The sequence below is a fragment of the Jatropha curcas genome, chromosome 9 (genome assembly GCF_041381405.1).
Source record: "Jatropha curcas cultivar XTBG-Jc1 chromosome 9, XTBG_Jcur_1.0, whole genome shotgun sequence".
NCBI classification, from domain to species: Eukaryota; Viridiplantae; Streptophyta; class Magnoliopsida; order Malpighiales; family Euphorbiaceae; genus Jatropha; species Jatropha curcas.
The window spans coordinates 17,547,529-17,572,367 of record NC_143159.1 but is presented as its reverse complement, the minus strand read 5'-3'; the positions used below and the strand labels follow the sequence as shown (position 1 = coordinate 17,572,367).

The 24,839-nt window shown below is 32.4% G+C and overlaps 1 protein-coding gene across 4 annotated transcripts; it reads right to left on the bottom strand.

Annotated features, from left to right (window-relative positions):
• Positions 1-7,826: 7,826 nt before the first annotated feature.
• On the bottom strand, positions 7,827-13,413 carry LOC149493722 (Ubiquitin carboxyl-terminal hydrolase family protein). 4 transcript variants are annotated; one of them, XR_016322624.1, is made up of 4 exons: positions 11,759-13,413; positions 10,244-10,388; positions 9,628-9,713; positions 7,827-8,544 (listed from the first exon to the last, which is right to left on the bottom strand). XR_016322624.1 is itself a non-coding variant. In XM_089726184.1 (2 exons), exon 1 carries the CDS (start codon positions 13,347-13,349, stop codon positions 11,796-11,798), a length of 1,554 nt encoding a protein of 517 aa, XP_089582310.1. In that variant the 5' UTR covers positions 13,350-13,413; the 3' UTR covers positions 9,933-10,388; positions 11,759-11,795. The 4 variants fall into 4 exon arrangements, 1 of the variants encoding a protein (XP_089582310.1); XR_016322626.1 differs by having other exon boundaries at positions 10,287-10,388; XR_016322625.1 differs by lacking the exon at positions 7,827-8,544 and having other exon boundaries at positions 9,354-9,713; positions 10,287-10,388.
• Between the last annotated feature and the right edge of the window lie 11,426 nt (positions 13,414-24,839).

The following is a 24,839-nucleotide window of genomic DNA, read 5'->3' as shown; positions in this document are numbered from 1 at the left end:
TTCCATTAATTTTGAAGTAAAAAGACAAATGGAACCCTTAAACTTTGTTTTCCTTACCCATTTTCCTCTTCTCCATCGTCTTCCTTCTCTCACCATTTTCCTATGGTATTATACAAACTCAATAAATAAATAAATATATTAAACAATCATTAAAGTTATACTATATCTCACTTTGAGAGCATTGCAAATCATTAAAAAAAATCATTTAAAAAATCTCCCCTTCTTCCCTAACCACTTCTTCATTTTCAGAACTTGTACTGTGTTTTTTTTTTTTTTTTTTTTGTGTATTTGTGAGCTGTATGAAGTAGTTTTCTGCCATTCATTTCTCTAACAACTTGGACAATAATCGGCAGAATACATACAAAGTAAAGCCCACAATAAACCAAAAAGGCAAGACCTCAAATTTGAAAATAGCTTTAGATATCAAAACACCATTTTTTTTTTTCCTTTTTCTTACCTTTGTTGGATTTAATTTTCTATTGTGGGCTTAATATATAAAATTAAATATGTACAGCAGTCTAATTGTGAAGTCATTTTCAAATGTGGTCTTGATTGTGAATAATTGACTATTAAGGTATCAACTAATTATAGATATTAAGTGTAGAGACCATTATATAATTCCTATTTCGTTAAAGGACCGAAATAAGAATTGTACTAACGCTATAGGTATATAAAGGTCGTGGTCTCCAGAGGAGTTGAATACGATTCAGTTTTACGTTCCTTTCGTACTGCTTTCGCTAAAATCGATTATTCAATTCTCTAGAAGGCTGCAAACCTAATTCTACACATCAAGATCGACGAACAACGATGTCAGGTACGCAACCTTTTCTTATTCAATCTATTTTGTTGAATCTAGTGGTTTGCACGATCTAGGTTATTGTGGAATTATTTGAGATTAATTCATAACAAGTGGTATCAGAGCCTTGTGCGTAATTGCTAGATTTTAGATTGATTTTCGTATGTTTTATTTATTTATTTATTTGTTTACCCTACTGTTTATGGATTGAGGGTTTTGTTTAATAAAAAAAAAAATTTTTTTTTTTTTGTTCTCACTGTTCTTCGGATTCCCCAAGAACAGGTATGAGGTTTTGAACTAACGCCATTGACGATTAGTTGTTCGTTTGGTATTTTGTTTTTTTTTTTGCTAGCCGGATCTTGTTTAAAAATAAAAAAAAATAATAAAAAAAAAAACAGTTCCTGGTTTCTTTGGAGAGAGTCGGCGGAAAGGAGAGCTTGTCTCTGATCGTTTTGGTTTTAAGGTTAGGGATGGAAAATTACGGTTAGGTCCCTAGAAAATTTCGTATTAGGCCTAATTTTCTGTAACTTCAGATTAGGCCCCTAATCTTCTATTTTTTTTTCGTATAGACCCATGGACATATATTTAATTAAATTAGACCCCCGAACTTTATTTATTCAAATTTATTTAGTCCAATTTTATAACTTAGTCTCTAATTTAGTGACTTAAAGACTAGATTATATATATATATATATATATATATATATTTTGGGCTAAATAATTTTAGATTATTAAATATTTAGACAATCAATTCATTTAATTGCAATTGTTTTGTTTTAATTACAATTAAATGAATTAATTTGTCGACTTGAGATTAAATTTTGGAGTGATTAAGTCCCTATTGTGTTTGATATTTGTTAAAATAAATTGATTTGATCAATAAGTCACCAAAGTGACCTCTATTGCTTGAATTGATTTATTTTAGAATATTAGACAGGTGTATTAGAATTCGTTGCGGATAGTTAATCGGCCCAAAGGAAGGTTACTATCTGGCTGAGTTTTGAATACATGTTTGGCAATAAATATCTGATAATTGTTTGATTATTTTCCATGACAATGATATATCGGCCCAAAGGAAGATTTATTATTTGTCAGGACTATGTTATCAATATTTGATTGCTGCGTTGAGATACTAATTACAAGTTAATGTTTTACATCCAAAGATGAGAATATTAATATTGTGTTTGCATCTTATTTCCATTTTTGATCTCTGCTTATGTGAATTGTTTCATTTGTGGATTGTGAGCTTATACTTATCTATTTGTTTATTTTCTCTGATGTCAGCTAATATGTCATTTAATCCTGATTGTGTCCCTAAACTTGAGGGATCAAATTTTGAGTCTTGGAAATCAGATATTATGATCTTTTTGGGCTGTATGGATTTGGATCTTGCATTCATGATGGACGAACCTGCTCCTCTTACTGATACGAGCACTGATGTTCAAAGGGTTCAGTATGAGAAGTGGGAGCGTTCTAATCGCTTAGGTCTGATGATCATGCAGAAAGGAGTCCCAGAACATGTTCGAGACTCTGTCTCAGCTGAAAAGGACAATGCTCAAAACTATCTTACCGAGCTGGAGAGGGCTTATGTCAAGAATGACAAAGCCGAAGTGGGAACACTTTTAGGAAAATTAACCTCCATGAAGTTTGCTGGCAATGGTGGTGTTCGGGAGCATATTCTTAGCGTGTCTCAGATTGCAAAGAGACTGAAGGCGCTGGGTATGGCTTTACCAGATGAAAAGAAAGAGGCCTTCTGCAAAGACTGTTGAAAAGGCTATTGAGAAACCTGCTGCTGCTACTGCTGTAGATCCAGTACAAAAGAAGCCTTATGTGCCAAAATGCTTCTTTTGTGGAAAGACGGATCACTTGAGAAAGGACTGTCCTAAATTTGCTATTTGGCTTGCAAAGAAGGGTAAGTGCCTTGTTTTAGTCTGTTGTGAAGTTAATTTAACTTCAGCTCCTAAAAACACTTATTGGATGGATTCTGGTGCTACCGCTCATATAAGTGTTTCATTGCAGGGCTGCCTCAACTACAGAAAGCCAACTAACGGTGAAAAATACGTCTATGTGGGAAATGGCGATCCGGTTGAAGTAGAGGCAATTGGACATTTTAGATTATGTTTAAGTACTGGTTATTTTTTGGATCTTATAGATACTTTTGTTATTCCCTCTTTTAGAAGGAATTTGATTTTTGTTTCCTTTTTGGACAAATCTGGTTTTCATTGTTCTTTTGGAGACAATGTATTTACTTTATCTATGAATTCAAAAGTTTTGGGTACTGGTTGCTTGAATGAATGTGATAATCTATATATGTTAGACATTGATACTAGTTATCATGAATCCCTACATGTTACTACAAGAGGTACCAAAAGAAAGTTGAATATTGATAACTCAGCTGTACTTTGGCATAGACGTTTGGGTCATGTATCCAAATCAAGAATTGAGCGTCTTGTTTCTGATGGTATCTTAGATACACTTGATTACACAGGTTTGGATTCTTGTATTGAGTGTATTAAAGGAAAACAGACTAAACAAAAGAGACTAGGTGCCATTCGGTCATCCAATGTTTTAGAACTGATTCATACAGATATTTGCGGTCAATTCCATATTGCAGCTAGAAATGGCCAAAGATATTTTATATCATTCATTGATGACTATTCTCGTTATGGTTACTTATATCTCATTCATGAAAAATCTGAGTCTTTGGACGTGTTCAAATCTTATAAAGCCGAAGTTGAAAATCAACTAGGAAAGAAGATTAAATCTGTTCGATCTGGCCTTGGTGGTGAATATTATGGTAAATATGACAGTTCAGGCGAACAACGTCCAGGACCTTTTGTGCTCTTCCTACAGGAATGTGGAATTGTCCCTCAATATACAATGCCTGGTACTCCCAGCATAAATGGTGTATCTGAGAGACGTAATAGGACTCTTATGGATATGGTAAGGAGTATGATTATTCATTCTACTTTACCAGAGTCTCTGTGGGGTGAAGCGTTAAAGACAACAGCTTATCTTCTCAATAGGATTCCATCTAAAGCAGTTGCTAAAACACCTTATGAACTTTGGACTGGACGTAAGCCTAGTCTAAAGCATCTTCATGTTTGGGGATGTCCAGCTGAAGCAAGGCCTTACAAGTCGAATGAAACAAAACTGGACTCCAAAACTATCAGCAGCTACTTTGTTGGATATTCTGAGCGGTCTAGGGGTTACAAGTTTTATAATCCTACTTCTAAAACTTTTTTTTGAAACGAGAATTGCAACATTTTTTGAGGATGTTGATTTTGGAGGGAGAAATAAAGAAAGAAACATTGTCTTTGAAGAGGAACCAAGTAAGGATGATTCGGTTCTCATTCCTTTTGTTGTTTCTGATAGCGTACAGACTCCAGTTGCTCCTGTCGCTATTCAAGATCCAATTCAAGACAATGCTATTCTTCCTCAAGAACAAATTCAACAACCTCAAGAATTAGAGCCTGTTCAAATGCCTTTGAGGAGATCTACTAGGGAAAGAAGAAGTGCTATTCCAAATGATTATATAGTGTTTCTTCAGGAACATGAGGATACTGTAGACATGATAGATGATGATCCAGTTAGTTTCTATCATGCCATGTGGAGTTCTGACTCTCATTAGTGGATTGAGGCAATGAACGAAGAGTATAAGTCTATGCAAGACAATCAAGTTTGGGATCTTGTTCAATTACCTGAAGGAAAGAAACCCATTGGTTGCAAATGGATATTTAAAACCAAAAGGGATTCTCAAGGTAATGTGGAAAGATATAAAGCATGTCTTGTAGCAAAAGGCTTTACTCAAAAGGAAGGGATTGACTATAAAGAAACCTTCTCTCCAGTTTCTTCGAAGGATTCTTTTAGGACAATCATGGCCTTAGTTGCAAATCTTGATCTTGAGCTTCATCAAATGGATGTTAAGACTGCGTTTCTCAATGGCGACATTGATGAAACAATATATATGGTGCAACCAGAAAATTTTGTAATTAGAGATCCAAAACATCTGGTATGCAAATTAAAGAAATCCATTTATGGACTCAAGCAAGCTTCTCGTCAATGGTACTTTAAGTTCAACCAAGTAATTGTCTCGTTTGGCTTTGAGGCAAATGCTGTTGAAAATTGTGTGTACCATAAGTTCAGTGGGAGTAGATTTATCTTTTTGTTCTTATATGTGGATGACATACTTCTTGCTACTAATTGTAAAGTCTTGCTGCATGAAACCAAAGTTTTTCTTTCAAAGCATTTTGAGATGAAAGATTTAGGTGAAGCTTCTTTTGTTTTAGGGATTCAGATACATCGAGACCGTTCTCAAGGTATTCTTGGATTATCACAAAAGAGCTATATTGATAAAGTGCTCAAGAGATTTAGTATGCAGAATTCTAGACCATTGGATACCCCTATTGCAAAAGGTGATAAATTTAGTAATCAACAATGTCCAAAGAGTGAACTTGAAATTTAGGAAATGCAAAAGGTTCCTTATACGTCAGCTATAGGAAGTCTTATGTATGTTAAAGTTTGTACTCGTCCAGACATTTCTTTTATAGTTGGCATGTTAGGTAGATATCTCAGCAATCTAGGAATGGATCATTGGAAAGCAGCCAAAAGAGCCATGAGATATCTTCAGAGGACTAAGGGACATATGCTCACATATAGGAGATCAGATCAGCTTGAGATCATTGGGTATACTGATTCTGATTTCGCTGGATGCCAAGACAGTAGAAAATCCACATCTGGCTACGTTTTTCTATTGGCTGGTGGTGCTATTTCTTGGAAGAGTGTGAAACAAACTCTAGTAGCAACCTCCACCATGGAAGCTGAATTTGTACCATCTTATGAGGCATCCAATCAAGCTATTTGGCTGAGAAACCTTGTCACTGGGCTGCGTGTAGTAGGTGGAATAGAAAGACCACTGAAGTTGTATTATGACAGCAGGTCAGCCGTTTTATTCTCCAACAACAATAGGAGCTCTTCTCGATCAAAACACATTGAGATTAAGTTCTTGGCTGTGAAGGAGAGGGTACAGAGTAGACAGATATCCTTAGAGCATATTGGAACAAACTCTATGATTGCGGATCCGCCTACAAAAGCAGTGATACCGAAAGTTTTCCATGAGCACACCGCTCATATGGGTATCGTTTTGTTTGAGACTGTCTAGTTTTAGTGGGAGTTTGCTCTTTATGTATACATTATGTTTTTGAATGCTCTATTTTGTTTTGGATATGTTTTATTATGAAATTCTGTTGAGTACTCATTTTGGTTGATGGTTACACTCTGTATTATTATTATTGTTTTGCTTGATCTCACTTTTATTGGTGACCAGTTGGAAACAGACATGATGATCACATTGCATATAGTTTTCATGCTACACTTCTATAATGAATCTATGTCATTTAGGGGTATTGGTAATGTAGTTGATGATGAACTTAGTCATGAGATCTATGGCGAATGTTTCTTCAGCTCTTTATCAATATAACTAATGGACGAGATTGTTTTTGGATACCTTGTATGACTGCGTTTGTTGAGCTCATTTTGGTGTATGTATTTTATTTAACATATGTTCGCCCAAGTGGGAGATTGTTGGATTTAATTTTCTATTGTGGGCTTAATATGTAAAATTAAATATGTACAGCAGTCTAATTGTAAAGTCAATTTCAAATGTGGTCTTGATTGTGAATAATTGACTATTGAGGTATCAACTAATTATAGATATTAAGTGTAGAGACCATTATATAATTCCTATTTCGTTAAAGGACCGAAATAGGAATTGTACTAACGCTACAGGTATATAAAGGTCGTGGTCCCCAAATGAGTTGAATACGATTCAGTTTTACGTTCCTTTCGTATTGCTTCCGCTAAAATCGATTCTTCAATTCTCTGGAAGGCTGCAAACCTAATTCTACACATCAAGATCGATGAACAACGATGTCAGGTACGCAACCTTTTCTTATTCAATCTATTTTGTTGAATCTAGTGGTTTGCACGATCTAGGTTATTGTGGAATTATTTGAGATTAATTCATAACAACCTTAGCAGTATCATTTAATACCTTAGAATAAAGCTTTGGCCATAATTACAGCAAAATAAGAAGAATACAACATTAGCACATACTGCCACGAGTATGTTCTAACGAAGGCAGGGCCTTTTCGCAGTTCCATGAAAGCAAGCAAATCAAAATTTGTTACAATCCAACCGTTAGTCAATGACATAGCCATGGCTGCTCTTCGACTAGGAGTAGTGGAATCTCCAAGCTTCTCCAATCCTGTCCTCGAATACAAAATTAGCAACACCTTCTCGGTGGTGGACGGAATAAATTTGGGCTGTAGTGGTGAGAGAAGGAAGACGATGGAGAAGAGGAAAATGGGTAAGGAAAACAAAGTTTAAGGGTGTCATTTGTCTTTTTACATTAAAATTAATGGAAAATATGTGTGTTTTTGATAGAAGGACTAAGCAGTAAGAAGGAGGTAAATCTCAAGGATATTTCAAATATTTTGACAAAATACCGGACTACTTAGATAATTGTGATAAACCTCAGGGATGAAATAATTATTTTCCCATAATAAGATTGTATTTTTTTCATCGTTTTCATACAATTAATACATTAGCTATATTTTAGAAAATAGATTCTCAACGCTGAATTTATTCTAAACATAATTATATATAATTAAAATTAATTAAAATTGTATATTTAAATTTAAACATACCAAATATGAAATTTTTATTTAAAAAATAATTATATGAAATTTTTATTTAAAAAATAATTATATCTAAAATTTATTTATAAATGAATTTCATATTTAAATTCATTTATACTAAATAGACACTAATTCTAGTAATTCTAGAATGCAAAAGAAAAATTGCTTTGAACTTTGACAAAATGTTTTATCTTGAGTATCACTTAGTAGCTATACTTTGTATAGATAGTAGGGTTGTTCTTGGCCTAACCTACAAAAAAATCCGGCTTTTGCAACTTGTAACAATATCACTTTAAACAGACTTTTGTTCTTGGACACTCTGACTCAGCAACTTAAATATATTGTCACTCTGAATGCAAAATTAGTTAGAGCTTTACAATATAAGCCTAATAAAATGGGCCCCACCTAATCAGTTTGGGTTAGCTTAATCCAAGCTCCCAAAATCTATCAAAACTCACCGTTTTAGCTCCCTTCTAATTCTCGTTTTCCTTTTCCTTCTCCTTCTCCATCGCCCTCTTCTCCATTCTCCTCATTTGTCATCCTTATCCACAGCTTTTGTGCTTCTTGATCAAACTTCTTGTTTTGCAATTCTTTCTGATAATCTAATTCTCGTTTCCCTTTTCCTTCTCCTTCTCCATCGCTCTCTTCTCCATTCTCCTCATTTCTTTATCCACAGCTTTTGTGCTTCTTGATCAAACTTCTTGTTTTGCAATTCTTTCTGATAATTATACGCATCTTTTTCTACTTCTACAACTCCTCTGGGCCCGATTGTTGTTCCAATCACTCCTTTTGCAATAAACTCTTCCATCGCTTCAGTGTCACCTGGGCATGGAAACTCTCGCCTTTCGTAAAAGTGAGCTAGCTCTCTCTCCTCCTTTGGCCTTTGGCTTCAATGTCCGCTAAGCAAGCAGTGACATTTCGTTGTAGAGCTAAGCACCACCAAATAGTGTGTAGGTGCAGAGCAGTGCCTTTCCCACTTGCTTCCAGAGACACCAATCTTCTTTTCCTAATCCCACTTGTCGTAATTCACTGATTTTATATATGCAAAGCCTGAAACATTGTTTTGCCATAAATTTTGTTATCAGTCTTCTTTCAAGCATTTTAGCAAACACTTGGAATTGCAGCTAAGTTTATTAAAACAGAAACAAATTTGATATCACCTGTTTTGGCTTCTTGAAAACGTTAAAGGCTTTGCTGGTGACTAAAAATTCTATATTCGATTAAAAGCTTCAGCTTTCAACTTTGAAGACGGAGAAAGAAAAGGGAATTAGAATTTATGTTGAGTTTTGGTAGATTTTAAGGGCTCGGGTTAAGTTAACCCAACTTGGTTAAGTATAACCCTTTTTATTAGTATGATATTTTAAACCCCTAATTGTGCATTAAGACCGACAATATATCTAAGTTACTGAATTGAGATGTCCAGAGGACGAACGTCAGTTTAGAGTGATATTGTAACAAGTTACAAAAGTCAAGGTTTTTTTGTAGATTAAGCTGGTTGTTGATGGAGTCGCATAATATCCAAAATGTTAAGAAATATTCATCGTTTTCAAAAATTGATTGGTTGCAGAAAATCGTCAGGATATAAAATGGGCAAGGACAAGAAATATCCTTTTTCAACGAGAAAACAAAAATATAAATAAAAAAACATCCTTCGACTCTCGAGGCAGCAAACAACTAACTGCAAGCATCTAGCTTTTCTTATTCGTTTAAAATTTGAAATCTAGGACCATGCAAATGACTCTTAATCTTCGTCAAGACAGCATCTACAATTACAATTTTATAGTGGTTCAGCTAATCTTTCTTAATCACTTCTTTCTAGTGGTTCCCCACCGAAAAGAAGAGCAAAAGCCGAAAACAGCTTTTCCTTGAAACCAAAGTAAGTTCGGAAATTGAATCAAACTGATTAGTTAGGTTTGGTACACATCGGTTCGGTTTTACTCAGAAAAAACGCGTACATTTTGTAATGACTGATCCAAAGCCGAAAACCCAAATAATAGAAGATTGGAAAATGAAGCTGAAACTGAAAATCAAATGACTGGGACCAAAAACCGAAAATATTTCGGTTTCGGTTTTTCCCAAAATTTATATATCCCTAATTTGTAGTCTAAAATAGTGAAAGAAGTGGCCACATACCACATAATATCTCTCAAACAATTTGAGAATCACACCACACAAATCATATCTCCAAACCTCCGCCTGTCAAAGCCTCTTATGTGTCACTGCACCAGAAAACATCCCATTAACTATAACATTATAACGTCTAATCTGCTGCTCCTATGCTTCCATGATCTTATGCAAATGTTTCAAACAATATTCTATTAATGCAAGAAATGGAAACAGAAGAATATGCATAAAGGAAAACATAGGCAAAATAAGAGATTATTAAAATAAAGGAAAGCTTGTATTGATTTCGCCACAGCATCAGCGAGATGAGAAACTAGAACAAATATGAATAACAAATCATATAATCAAAGCATTTTTCAAATTCCAAAAAATCGTAGTATTGAAGAACAAAACAAAACAGGAAGACTTCTACAAGCCACCTTACAGAAAACATAATTTTAATAGCTGCTTCAAATCAAAGCAAGGTTGGTTGCGCTTTGGGAAAGGATGATGCAATTTCTTGTAATTAGAGAAAAGGCAAAGATGATAACAAATCAATAGGAATTGGAGAAGATGCCATTTCAAAAATTCACAATCATAACATCTGGTAATCAACAATCATCAAAAATATACTCTAGAGACTCACTAACTGTAACCCATTATACTCTGGAGTCTAAGTCTTGGCCAACCTTGACGATCACAAACAATGGCAACCAATATTATGTTCTCCCTATATAGCACCGCCGGACATCTTGAGTTTTTGCATAATTGAAGATGCATCCAACAGAGACCTGCATGTTTTACAAATCGAATATTTTTTTTTATCAGATCAGTATTCTAATTATCTAATATCAAATAACAAGTAATTATATGCTAATTTAGAGCTGTTGATTTCAAAACCTCTACTTTAGAGCTTTTCCTATTAGTTGCTAAGCTAATTTATGTTTATTTTATATTTAGACTATATTAACCTTATAAAAAAATAAGAGAAATTTTTTTCTCAAATTAATATTGTAATGTGATCACTTTAATTATTATTATTCAAATAATAAATAACTATCATATTACAATAAAATATTTTATTTAACATTTTTATTTGTAAAACACACAAAAAGAAAATAAATATTCACCTTACAGAAAATATATGACAATTATGTCCTTAGAAGTCATTTTATATCTCGACAAGAATCGCTAGTAAAACTTAACTAAACTAGCATCCATTACCACCGAGTGAAAACAGCTAAATTGAAATATTTAAATTAACTAACTATATGCTCAGGTCCCATTAAGCAACTTAAACTTATTATTAATTTCTAACTAGTAGCCTAGCAATCAAAAGGCAATAGTTTATAGCTAGTAATGTTAAGTCATTGTAAAACCATTTATTAACTGTTATTTAATCCTTAATCATTGGTGGACTTATACCCTTTATAGTTTAAACCAAAACCTAAGAATCCACAATTTACTCTAAGTTTTGTCCATCATAAAAGCAATAGTATGAAGATTGCTCACATTCTACATCAAAGCCGTAATCTGTTCACACAGAAGCATGGAAATTTGAATGATCTATCTTAAAACATTGCATAACTTTTGAAATGACAACAAAGAGACCTGCCCTTCCTTACTTAAATTTAGTTTACCAAATTTTATACTTGTGCTTCAGCTAGACCAGCAGCACTATTTGGTACAACAAATTTAGTGTTTGAGTAGAATTTCACTAATGGTTTCAAATACAAATGGTTTCACTAATAAGTATCTTTAGTTCTCAACTGTTAACAAAGATGTGCAGATTGCACGCATAGCAGGGCAGCCTAAATTTTTTTACACCTTACATTTGGCTTGACTATAACAAGCATAAAGCATTAGCAGGAAGAGGAGAAATAGCATAGACATTATACTCTTCTTAATATACCCAATATTGATTATTTGATATGGTCACAAATCCATAATTCTGTAAATGCCAGGAAAAAAAATCTGCTTATTATAGTTACATCAAATAAATAAAAAATAAAACTTACAACCCTAGATGTTATGCAAACCAAAGAAAAAATATTGATATGACCAATTAACTAAAACAACAAATCAGTTTCCGAAATATGTGAACATACATTGACTAGCAAAAATTGCACCGACAAAGACAGAACAAGGTTAAGAAGCCAACCTGCCATTTTTTGTTTCAACAGAGAAATTATTCTTCACTAAGTGGCTCTTCTTTTATCTATAAATGATCCCCTCTTGCCCTTAAGGGAAGTCAACCTATCTCGTGAACTCTCACGGACATTATGCCATTTACTCATTTCTCTTCTGCTAGGTTCTTTTGGTGACACTTTATTATTGGTTGTGCCCCGGGGTTTCTGAAGCAACCTTTCTCTTCCAGCATTTCTTGTAGAACCTCTTGCATTCAAATTCTTCTTATATGATCTTGACCCCCTTGTCAGGGTATTTCTACCAGCATGTGTCTTACTTGGACCCCCCTCATTGTCCTCCTCATCATCATATTCATAGTCATCACTGTCCGAAGAATGAGAATCCATATCATTCATCTCCACACTATCACAATCATCATCTTTTTCCCTTTGTTCCTTAGATTCATCAGCTGTCTTTTTCTCTTGTTGTTTATTTCCACCAGGCCCAACAACTACTTTACGATCTTCAGTTACTTTGTTCATGAGATGAACATACTGATTCCTAATATTTTTTAGTGGATTATTCTCCATTACCAATCCCCTCTTATAGGCCTCCCTCAAAACCACAGTTCCCATCTTACCTGACAAGTAAAAGATCCCTGGATGATGAAGCAATGCTCTCTTAAACCTCGACCTGATACCCAGCCACTCTCCTAGACCAAATAAAGTATCTCTCTCTACCTTCTTTGAAACAAAAAGACTAAGAACCTCATGCAAAACCCCCACCGTCCACTTATCAGACTCATCAGTACTAGGCCCTAGGTGTGTTGCATTCTCATATGGAGAAATATAAGGCAACTTTTGCCACTCATTATACCACTTCTTCAACTGCTTATCCATCTCAAACCCTGTAGAAAATTGCATAGAGAAAGCAATAGGCATCCCCTTTTGGTAATCCAATTTTCCACTTGTTGCCTTCTTTTCCATTAAAGAAATAGCCTTCTCATTATTCCAACAAACCAACTCCAATTGCAAATTTGAATCCAACCCAGGTGATAAATTGTTACCAATTACTCTAAAACAGTCAGGAAAATCAGGAACTAAACTTTTCACATAGTCCTCAGGTAAACCCAAATCCCATTTTATTTCATCAAGAATTTTTAGAGGTATTTTATCAATTCTTGAAATCATTAACAATTTTAACAGTCTATTAGCAATATCCTGTTTATAACTCTCACTCTGATAAACTAACTCTTCTTCAGAATCAAGATCAAGTACCTGTGGAGTGAGCTTGATGTGGGGATGGATACCTATGCCACCAGGGAGAAATTCCTCGAAAATTGAAGGGTATTTTCGGATAAAGTCAATTGGGCGAATTGGGATTTTGAGGGAGTCTTTATTTTGACAGATTATGGAGAGGGGGAGAGATTTTGCCGGCTCTAATTTTATAAGGTTCTTTATGTTGAGCAACGGCTTTAGATGTTTTTCCCTCTTCACTGCATGGTCAAGGCCCCGGTCGCGCAGTTGTTTGATGGCAGCGAAGTCGACGAAGCTGTGGTGGAGTTGGTGGTGGAAGTGGCAGCTTTGACGGCGATGTCTGGGAAGGTGATAGAAGAGGAATTGCATTCTTAGTGTGGTTGGGGGAGGCTGACTCCTGAAATGAAATGAAAAACCTCAAGAAGGGTTTTACGTTTTTATTAGCTGGAATATAATTTAGTACCCATAATAATTTTTTTAGGAGAATATTTATTATATTTCAATGAAGTTTGCGGTAATGATTAATGAATAAGTCTAATATAATCCATTAACCCCAGCTTTACAATTTCACCCCATTTTAATATTTCTGTTAATTTGACCTTAATTTCGAACTTTATACAATAATAGCTCCCTCAATCGCAATTATTTATAAAATTGCAAATAAAAAATACCTTTGTAAATTTTTAGACATCATGTTACACCGAAAACCTAAAAAATAATTTTTTAAAAAAAAATCATTTGTGTACCTCATTAATATTGCACAGGTTAAATCTCTAATTTTTAAAACAAAAACTTGCTAATTAATAATTTAATAAATAAAGTTTTGTAACATATTAAAAAATTTTAAAGTATGACATAAAAATTAAATTAATAAAATATGGCTTTGATTAAACTAAATTAATAATTAAAGGTTCCATTATTCATGATTGGCAAACTCTTTGTTCGGGGTTTGAATCCTTATCTTTTGCTTTTTCTAGGAGATTAGCGAATTAGGTTATTTATGTGTTTACTCGAGCAACTAGTTCTATGTCTAATTCGATGGAATGGAGCGTTAATTATTCATTTATTATTTATGATGTACTTTTGAACAATGCTAATAATATATAATCACATCTTTCCATTTAACAAAATAATAAATATAATTTTTTAATTATATGTTTTATTTTCATATTATCTATATGTTAAGAATAAAAAATCTTAATTGTTGTAATTTGTGGATTGATAATATAGCAAAATTATTTTTCATTTAATAAATGAAAAGCCCCAATTTTAATTTTTCATTGAATTAAATTTTAAATGAAAAATTTGAAAATATTATTATAAATTATTTTTTGACAAATTAAACTAAAATCAAATTAAAAACCCCTTAACTCGGACTTAAACCATTTAAAACAAAAAAAAAAAATGTTTAAGATTCAATTAGACCAAACCCCATTTAAATTGAACCAGACCAAGATATAACCCAATCAATGAGGGAAGAGAAAAGCTTATCCCCATCTCCTCTCCCTCTTACGTCGCGCAATAGCTTTTCTGACCGTTTCTCTCTCCAATCAGTTTTCGACCACCAAATAACCAATTTCAGGTGGCCATCGACTCCTTGGACGTTGATGATCATGTTCTCAACATTCCTTTTGAATGGTTAAAGACTACTTCACGTGAATCAAAGCTTTTTCTTCTGATAACCTTCTTTGATTTTCCAGCAAAGGTTGACACTCTCTAGTTGTGATGTCAGGCAATATAAGTATCAAACAACTTTTCTCTCTCTCCTCTTTCATTTGATGGCATTATTATGGATTTCTATAGTCAATATCGATTAAGCCTTGCCAAACTTTTCAAGCCATTTTAGGGCTGAATAACATATCCGACCCCTTCTTAAATTGATCTCATATTTGAATTACTCCTGAGATTTGAGTGTTTTGATATTTGAATTACTAGCTTCTGACGAAGTGTGATTTTTTGACTGCCATACATGGAGGCGGTCCGACGACAACATTGGGACTAGAATTTCTTCCTCTTTATGTTGATCACATATATACAATCGAATCTTAAATTACAGTGAATTTGGAATCTATAATTCCATGATTATAATTTCCAATGCCAAATTCTAATAATAATTGGTGAATTGAATGATTAAATCATCCTCAAACATGAGTATTGAAATTTTAATAAATTTTTTAAGCTTTAATAAATAGTTAGAGCAAAAGAGTGGTGAAAGTAAATGTAGGTTGATCCTATGAAAATTGTGTATTGAATCAAGATGAATTTATATATGGATTTGCTTTTAAGAAATTTTGAACTAGGCATTTCTAGTTAATTTTCTTAGCTATGTGGTTAGAATCGACAACTATTCAATAAGTGAATATTTCCATGATGGCACCCCAACTCTGCGGGGACCAATTTATGCACCCCAAGTTTATTTTTTTTGTGTCAATCTTGCACCTCTCCATGACGGCAGACCAGTGTGTGGATACAATCACTCAAATGAGTGTTAATTGAATTTATTAAGGCCAAGAGGAAAATCTTTAACTTGGCTCTTAGTGGAAATTTTTCCTTCTATTTTACAACTACTTTGCCTCCACTTTCCCTTTTCTTCTTCTCTTCCTCTCCATGTCAATAACTTGAGTGTAAGAAAAAATGTATTGAGCTTCTTCTTCGTGAATTTTTGGAGGGAGATAAAGCCAATCAACTAAGGTTACTTCTTAGTTCAGCATTTTCCTCCATTTTCTCAAGGACCAAACACAGTCAATTTATCACATATTCAATTAAATCAAAACCGTAGTTGAAAATAGTCCCTTCACACTCAAAAACTTGCAATTAATAAATCTAAAGCTATTACTAAAACAAAAATCATACAACAAAACTGCAGAAAGACCCAATTTAGAAACCCGAAAATTTTGATTACTTTTCTTTTTAGATCTTTTTGCAGTTTAATAATCAAACTATAGAAATAATCGTAGAAAAAGTTGATCCATGCTTTTTTATCTTATGGGAATTCGAATTTTGAGGAAATAAGGACTCACATAATTGAAAGAGTCCTTGAGGAGCGAAATCTTTGAGACAAAAAGAGTCCTTAAGCAAGGAATAGAGACAGAAAGATTGGAGGAGACTTTAAAAATAAATTTTAAGAAGTATTTAAGGGATAAGCAACACCAAATTTACCTCTAGAAAGATCCAAAGTAATAAGAGTCGTAATTGTACGTACTTGTAAAGAACTCAAATTTGTGTAGTATTTTCTCAGATTTTGCATTAAAATTATCAAACAAACTTCTCATTGATGTATTCTTTCATCGAGATTCAACTCAAATCACGATGGCATTTTGGCACAGATCACAGATCCAATGAAAAAGAAAACACAAAAAATGGATTTTTGTTTTTTAATAGTTTGGGGAATGGAAGTTGAATTGCCTTTTGGTTCTCATAACTTCTATCCATGCGCTTCATATTCTCTTAGAGTTCGCTCCAAGAAATATAGCACTCCTCCGTCCCTCGAGACCAACAAGGGGTAGTAAGGTTCCAAACTCAATAGTGGCAACTAAGCACGAGGGTTGCGCTCGTTGCGAGCATGGGTTACTTCAGCGCTGCAGCACCTGGTACTCGAACTGTAACGCCCCATTTTTCTGTGTCTGACAGAGTAAGTTTACCAGTGTGTAAATAGTATCACCAGTCCGGAAGTCGATATTATTTTGGTTCGGAAAAATTACGTAGGGACAATAGCCCAGATCAATCTGTAAGATGGTGAAAAATGGCTAGGAACACAGACCAATAGTCCAGACCTGATTCAGCAGAACTAATCCCAATGTTTATCAAATTCCTACTTATCCAGATACTCAAATCAAACCAATCCACAACCAGAGAAGTCTCAAGACATAGGGCATCAACTCTCATGAAGAACTCAGAACATAATATTACCATTATAGTGGTCAAACTGGGCACTCAATTCAGTGATACATGTGGCCCGTCATAACAGAGTCAGTTTAGGTGTTTTAGCCATAAGTTGAGCTAACCTTAAACATAAGCTCTAACAAACTTAAATAAGACTCTTGATGCCTTAGTTTTCCCTTGTCTTTGGTAGGAAGTTCTCCACCCTTTGTCCTCCAAATTACTTGAAATTATTCACCAAATATCATTTCTCAAGCTTAATTCTCTAAGATTACTTACTTCAATCAAGTTTAATGGTGTAAATTTGGTGAGTTTACCATGTAGAAATTGAAGGAAAAACAAAAAGAAGAAGGGAGAGGAAGTTCACGTTGGAAATGGAGGAGAAGAAGAAAAAGAAGAAGTGTTGCTCAATTATTTGAGGAACAAAGGTAGTTTAGTATTTTCACCATAATTGGATGGCTAGGATTGAATCAATCTAATGGCTAAAAATTATTCTCCAATTAATTTCCTTCAAAATATTATTTATCTCCATAAAAAGTCTCAAATTTAATCCTAAAAAATACTTATTATTACATTTTTTTGGAGATTATGTTATTTGAATTATAACTTAACTATGTAATAATAAATTATTTTGGTGTATATATATGGAGATAAGCATAAGATTGATTAAATGAGTGAATATGACATATTTTAAGTCAGTTGATATGATTAGTTCATTAAGACTTGATATATATAATGAATGCAATTAATTGATGGATCTAAAATACTATTGAGGATTTATTCACTTATGAAAATATAAAAGTGTTATTGTGTTATAATGATTATTTGGAGACGTTGGAAGTTTAGAGTTTAATTGGGAGTATTTTGTATTCACATGTCTGGCGAGCTTAGTTTTAAAAGGGATATTCTTACAGTATTTCTGTAGGATTTTTCCCAATGTATATATTTAAAAAAAAATTCTATTATAAAAAAAAATACTCGCTAAACTTGTGAATACTCAATTACTTCTACTTCATAATTTTAGTTTTATGATTTATATGTTAAGTTAAGACGGTGTATCCGGCATCGAATGTGGCATCCGCCGTCGAGTCTCTCGGGACTGGGCGGTGGGTGTTACACGAACATTGGCTCGAGGCATTGTTTCGTTATTATTATTGTTATTGATTATTGAATTTTTTTTTTTTTTTAGTTTCATTCAATATACTTTTATAAATCCAGATAATAAATTTGCGACGACACTGAAGAGCCAATAAACACAAAATAGGAGGTAGGTTACTAACAACATCGTGGGCCTTTAAAGTTTGGCTAGGACCTTTTGACTTTTAATTAAAATGGATCCCATTTTCCACTAAATTATCCTAGTCAGCACCAGTGTAACTCACGTGCATATGCCAGCATGGATAGGTGCAAAACATATGTAAAAAAATGGACTTGAGTTGCATAATTGATCCCCCGCAAAGTTAGGGGTGCTGTAGGGTTGTTTTTTAAAAGTTCAAGGACAAATCTATGTATTTGGCCATTTATTTTATGTAAGTCATTATTTATGCATGAATATCTTATTTATTGTATCACATGGGCATCTTAGTAATTTTACATGTGCAGAGATTGAGTTTATTGCATAATATTATATGTGGGCTGGTTAGTGTAATTAATAAGAGTTGGTGTAGTATGCAATTATAGCCATTGGATGAGAACATGCCAAATAAATCCTAGCCACTCATTTTAAATCAAAAGCTAACTAGTCAAAGATTTCATGTGTGAAATTACCAAAATGTTACTATTTTATTTGGAAAAGCCAAAATGTATTTTAATACATAAAAAGACTCAATCACCCTAAAAAGGATACCGAGAATGACCTAATTGCCCATAAATCAAATACCTAGAATCTATTTTAAATATACCTAAAATGTCCTAAACTAGTTGTAAACCCTAAAGTTAACATTTATAGACTCTCTTTCCTCCCTCTCTTTATGTCGATCCCTTCTACTCTCTCATCAAGCTTTTGGTGAAGTTTTGATGCTGCATAGTTGTTTATAGGTCTGTATAGTCAACCCACTTGAGAAGGGCCCTGGCTCTAGAAGAGAGAGCTCTTGCCACGCAATTATGAGACACCTTGAAAAGGGGACTAGAGCATGTCTTCATCGCTTTTTTTTCATAAAAGAAAGAGGCTCCTAGACAAAGCTGACAGATTAAAGGGGAAAAATGTAATAGACAAAGAAGAACTTGTCGGTCTCTCCCTCTCATTTCTTTTTATTTCTTGGCACAAATACATATAAAAACTCTGATTCAAGCTTGATTCTAAGTATTTTCTATATCTAAACTCAAGATTCTTCACTCAAGCTATGGTTTTCAAGATTATTTGGTAAGCAGTTTTCTATGGTTTTCTTCTCATTTTTTGGCTACGGATTTCGGATTTATAGATATGGATTTTAAGAGGTTGTAGCATGATTTAAGCATGCCATGTAGTTTAGAATCATGCATTTGATTATTATTTGGTTATTTCTCCCCTTTTATTTTAATAGAGAAAAAGAGTGAGAAATCTAAGGGCAAGGAAATTGTTAAAGGGTGATTTAGTGTTGTTAGAGGCTCTAATTTAAGGTTTGTGCAATCCTCTTTCATTTTTCTCAATTTTCATTTTCTAGGGTTTTATACCTGTCTTCCAATTAAGTATGTATAATGCTTGATTAATGTGAAATTGATTGATTAAATATGCTTTACTATGATTGAACATCATGATAAATGCTTGTTTGTAAATTAATTCACTTAGTTATGCAATTCTTCATAGAGGTCGAACCATATGGTGAGATCGGTATGTTGGTTGACCTACGATTGGTTTATATTGAGTTTTATACTTTGATTTTTGATGAATTGAGTGGTTAATGGTTATATATGACATGGATTAAATATTTGCTATGGTTGTAAATCATGTGCTTGGTACGGAGACATCCCCTTGTTAGGTGAACCTCCTATGGTAGTGAATGAGGGTTTTGTGACTTTAATTAAATTAAAGTAACATTGAGTTAATTAATGATTAAATAAGGAGTAATTAGTAAATAAAAGAATAAACTAAGAACTTAAGTAAAAATAGGACCTTTGACTTGGAGTTGACCTATTCTTTGGACCTTAGAGGACTTGGACTAATTTTATGGACTAAAGACCTCATTGAACTTTAATTAAAGACCTATTAATAAATTAAAGGACTATTTAATAAAAGCTAATAAGTTGACTAATTAAAGGTATGTAGGACTTAGAGAAATTTTGGGACCTAATTGAAATAAACTCAAATTATATGTTAAAATGAGTTAATTAATGAATTTAATAAATTAATTGGACTTAATTATGAAAATATGATTTTCTAGGCCTTAGTACCTAGTTTTGGTTAAACTTGCCTTTTTAAAGTATCTTTGACGTCCTTTGACCTATTTTGAGTAATTACGTATTAAATAAGTTATGTTGTATATCGAATGTGATTTTAAGCATGTATTCAATGATTTATGTTTTTAGAACTTGAAATCCATAGGTAAATGTAAATTCTTGAGAAATGTGTAATAGTTGGACATAAATGTAATTTAATGCTTGAGAAAAGTTAGTTAAATGTGGTTTGATGGTTATAATGGATTAGTGTATGATAATATGATGAGAAGTCGCTTTTATGAGATTTGAACACTCATAGGAAGTAGAAGTCCTATCAGTGGTGAATATGAAGAAATTGCCCTTTTATGTCACTTTAAGTATGCCAAGCATGATTAATGAGTTAAATATGACTCTTGGAATTATGTTTGTGCCTTGAAGTGAATTTCATGAATAAACCAGAAAACTTTTGGTTTATGACTTCAATGAGAATGATTATGTCTTGCTTGCTAAATGGTTTGGATTATGCCCAAAATGTTAAATTTTGCTTATTGGTAAGAGATGTTGAAACTATGCTTCAATTTAAGAATTAATTATGTGACTTGGTAAAGCAAGTGAATTTCATGAAAGAAAAAGGACACATGATTATGCTGAGTATTCTAATGTGATTTGACACATGAAATTTAGAATTGAGATTTCAGTATGTTATGAGTAAATAAATATGATTAAGGAATTTAAGGCCCTAGTCTACTTAGTCGGTATCTTTAGTAGCAAGGGTGTGGCAATGCCATCTTCTGTTTGCAGTACAGCTTTTATGGACATCCTTTGAATGTGATTCTGGATTAACACATAGGTGCACTCTGTTATGTTTGAGCTGTCGAGCTCCTATGTTTCTATTATTGCTTTTGAGACCAACTTCAAGCCATTTGTATCTAATTCTGATTCTGTTTCCTTTATATGTCAATTGATCCTTCTATGTGTTTTAGTGGCATAAACAAAATAATACTTTAAAATATAATTTAATTTTTATCAAATGCTAAGTTTTGTGGAAATGGTTTGATTGTTGAAATATCATGAATTTGTGAATATAATATGATTTTAAAAATAAAAAGGCATGAAATTAATGTTATGTTTGATAACATGTTGAAAAATGGATTCTTGTGCTATATATTCACCCTTTTATGATATTTATGCGTGTTTTGATAAAATTGATGGTTGTTGATCTATTAGAAAGTATTTATGATGTGAATGATTGAATGATTTAGAATGATTTTTATGACTTTATCTTTTATGCTTGTTGGTTGCTTGTGGGAATTCTCCTATGTTGGGGATATGAAGCACCGATAAGTTTTATGCTTAAATCACGCACAGGTTGCTGTTAATATAAGAAGGTCGGACATAAAGCAAGAATCCAGCATCAGAGGCAAATATTCCAATTAGTAGATTTGAGTTTTTGTGTACAATCTTCTTTTCCATTTAGTCTTGGGCATGTAAATAATATATTAAGTATTCTTATACATGATGAGATTTGTAATAGAGTTAGAACCATAGTTTTATTTTATGTTAGTACTTGAATATGGATTATGGCCTATATGTGATGTTAATAATGTCTAATAGCATTTAATGATGAAAGTTTAAGTAATTAAAATGTGGTGGTTGCTTTTGATAAAAAATGTGTTGAGCATGTTTAATGGGATTCTATGTTGGGATTGATACATAAGTTGGAGTATTGATGAATGATGGTTTAGAAGTGTGTTTCTAAAAGCATCTCCAATGCTATTGTGGATTGCTCTAATTTAATTGCTACATCAGAAGATTGAAAGATTATTTTGTCTATTAGGTTGATGTATAAAAAAAAAAAGATACTATCATCTATACATTCTATTTTCAAAGGATTCGTTAAACAATATGACTCAACAGCTCATTTATTTTTCTTATCATATTTATTTTTCTTTTACGCTAGATTTCTTTCTCCCTTTCTTCGCCTGCACATTATCCTTTGACACTCAAACTCTCCTATTTCTCTCTTTTTCCTTAAATTAAATTTATTTCCTGAGCTGGAAATCTTTGATACCTTTTGAGTAACAATTTTGATTGATTCAAAAATATAAAAAAGAAAAGCAAAAGAAGAAGACTTTCATCATTGGTGAAAACCTTCTTCTTCTTTCTAGTTTTGATTGTAACTTTTTATGGCTTTCTTTAGTTATGGCTTTCTTTAGTGGGCATTCAACAACCTAGCAAAAAAGCTAATCCGCTCATGCGACAGCTGCTTCTAGTCTTGAGTCTTCTCTCATTTTTTCTATCTCTGGAAATATTCTTCCACTTGGGTATTTTTTTTTATTATTGGCAGTTGTTATGTTTTTTTAATCTGACTCAATTTGAATTGTTGTGTAATTCTTGTGTTTCTCATTTTTCTAATTGTTTGTTTGATTGATTAGCTTCGCTTTGTTGGAATTAATATCCTCCTCAATTACTACTGAATTTCATTATCATTTTTTTATTAATAATGTAAAATGAAAAAAATAAGTATGAATCTGATGGTGGACTTCAATTATTAAGCTTCAGAATCCTTTGAAATCTTTCTTATTTGGTTTTAAGTCAAAGAAACAGAAACCATACAATCCACAGCAAATCTGGTGGTGGATTATTTATTGCTCTCTAGTTCCATGGCGTTTTATTTTACGTTATTGTTTTTTTAAAATGTTTATTTTATTTTAGTTAAACACTTAATTTTAATTTTATATAATTTTGAAAAAAATACACATCACCACAAAATTCTATTTTAATTAGGAAGCATTGGATAGCCATTTTAAAAATCCAACCTCTACAAATAGACTCATAGACACATCACTATTCACATCACTCATAGACACAAGCCACAGTTCATTGTAGCATTGGAGATGTTGTAACAGTTTTTAAATTTTAGAAATATTGATATTATTGGAGAAACTCCTGCAGTTTTTCTATAGAAATTTTCAAAATTTTATTCTAAGTATTTTTAAGAATTTAGCAATATGATGTTAAAGCATGATTAGGTCTTATGTTATATTTAAGTTATGTCTTATGCATATTCAAATATGTGTCAGTGGAATAGAATATCACATTTGTTGCCTAATCATTCAGGATCAGGTAATGGGTGTTACAAGCTAGGTAACATCATGATTTTCATGACATGTCATTTTTATGTATTTCATCATTTTTAGAGTCTAATTATGCATTAGTATGATTTATGATGATTATGTGAAAATATGATTTTATTGAGAGATTAGTTATATGACATGAATTATTATGCTATAAATAGATATTTTATGAAATAAAATATTTTTTATGAATATAATATGATTATATACAATTATGTGTGAAATGAGATTATAAGTATGATTATGATTATGTGATTAAAATATGAATTATGAAAATGAGACTATGATGAATATTTTTTATGAAAAATATGATTTTATGGATAAATGGATTTTATGAAAGGAATATTTTTTAGACTGTAATTTTTAGCCAGCAGGTTGTGAAAATCCACGTGAAACAACTAGTCGTATTGTATGTGCCAATTATCATTTAGCTAATAATCCCGTGAATATTGAGCTTCCACAGGCAATACTTCCTGATATTGTATTTAAAGCAGTTGTATGAATCCCTTATGATATGCAAATGAAAGAAGTTCTTGGTGGTGGTAAAAAAAAAGGGGGGCTTTGAATGTGGGGGCTGTTCTTATTTTACCGTTTGAATTAGCCCCTTCCAATTGTATTTCGCTAGAGATTAAAGGAAAGACGGGAGATCTATCTTTTAAGAGTTATCGCCGCACTAAGAACAATATTCTTATAATAGGCCTTGTTCCTGATAAAAAATATGGTGAAATTACCTTTTCTATTCTGTCTGCGGACCCCGACACTAAAAAGGAAGTCTCTTATTGAAAATGGGGCCAATGAAAAAAATTAAATTTAATTAGTTTATTTTTATCTCTATCAAAATGTTTACTTTTATCTAAAATAGGACCACATTTTTTATTTTATTAACATTGAAAATTTCTTTATTTATATGAATATCAATTTAGTTTTTGAAATTGAAAGAAGTTGGGGTATGTTTATTTACAGAAAACAGTTTCCTGTTTTCTATTTTTTAGGAAAACAGTTTTCCTAGAAAAAGAAAATTAAAAAACAGAAAAATGAAAAATGCATTCACTTGGTGACAATAAAAATTTTATTTTAATTTAACTTCACAAACATTATTCATAACTTTCATTTACAGAAAATAGTTTCCTATTTCCTATTTTCTGTTTTTTAAGAAAATAGTTTTCTTAGAAAATGGCAACTAAAAAACAGAAAATGAAAATGCGTTCACTTGGTAACGATAAAAAATCAAATTTTAATTTAACTTCACAAACATTATTCATAACTTTCATAATTAAAAGAAATAAAATGTTATAAAATAATTTAAAAATTTTTTATGTAAGAGCCTTTGAATTTTTATTATTGATTATTTATAATAATAGTATCATCTTTTATCATTTTGTAATTTTTTTTAAGTAAAGGATATAATGTATTTGTAATAATAAAATTAATTATTTATTAAGCATAATATAAATTTTTATGTTATTTAAATATTTTTATTTTTTCAATG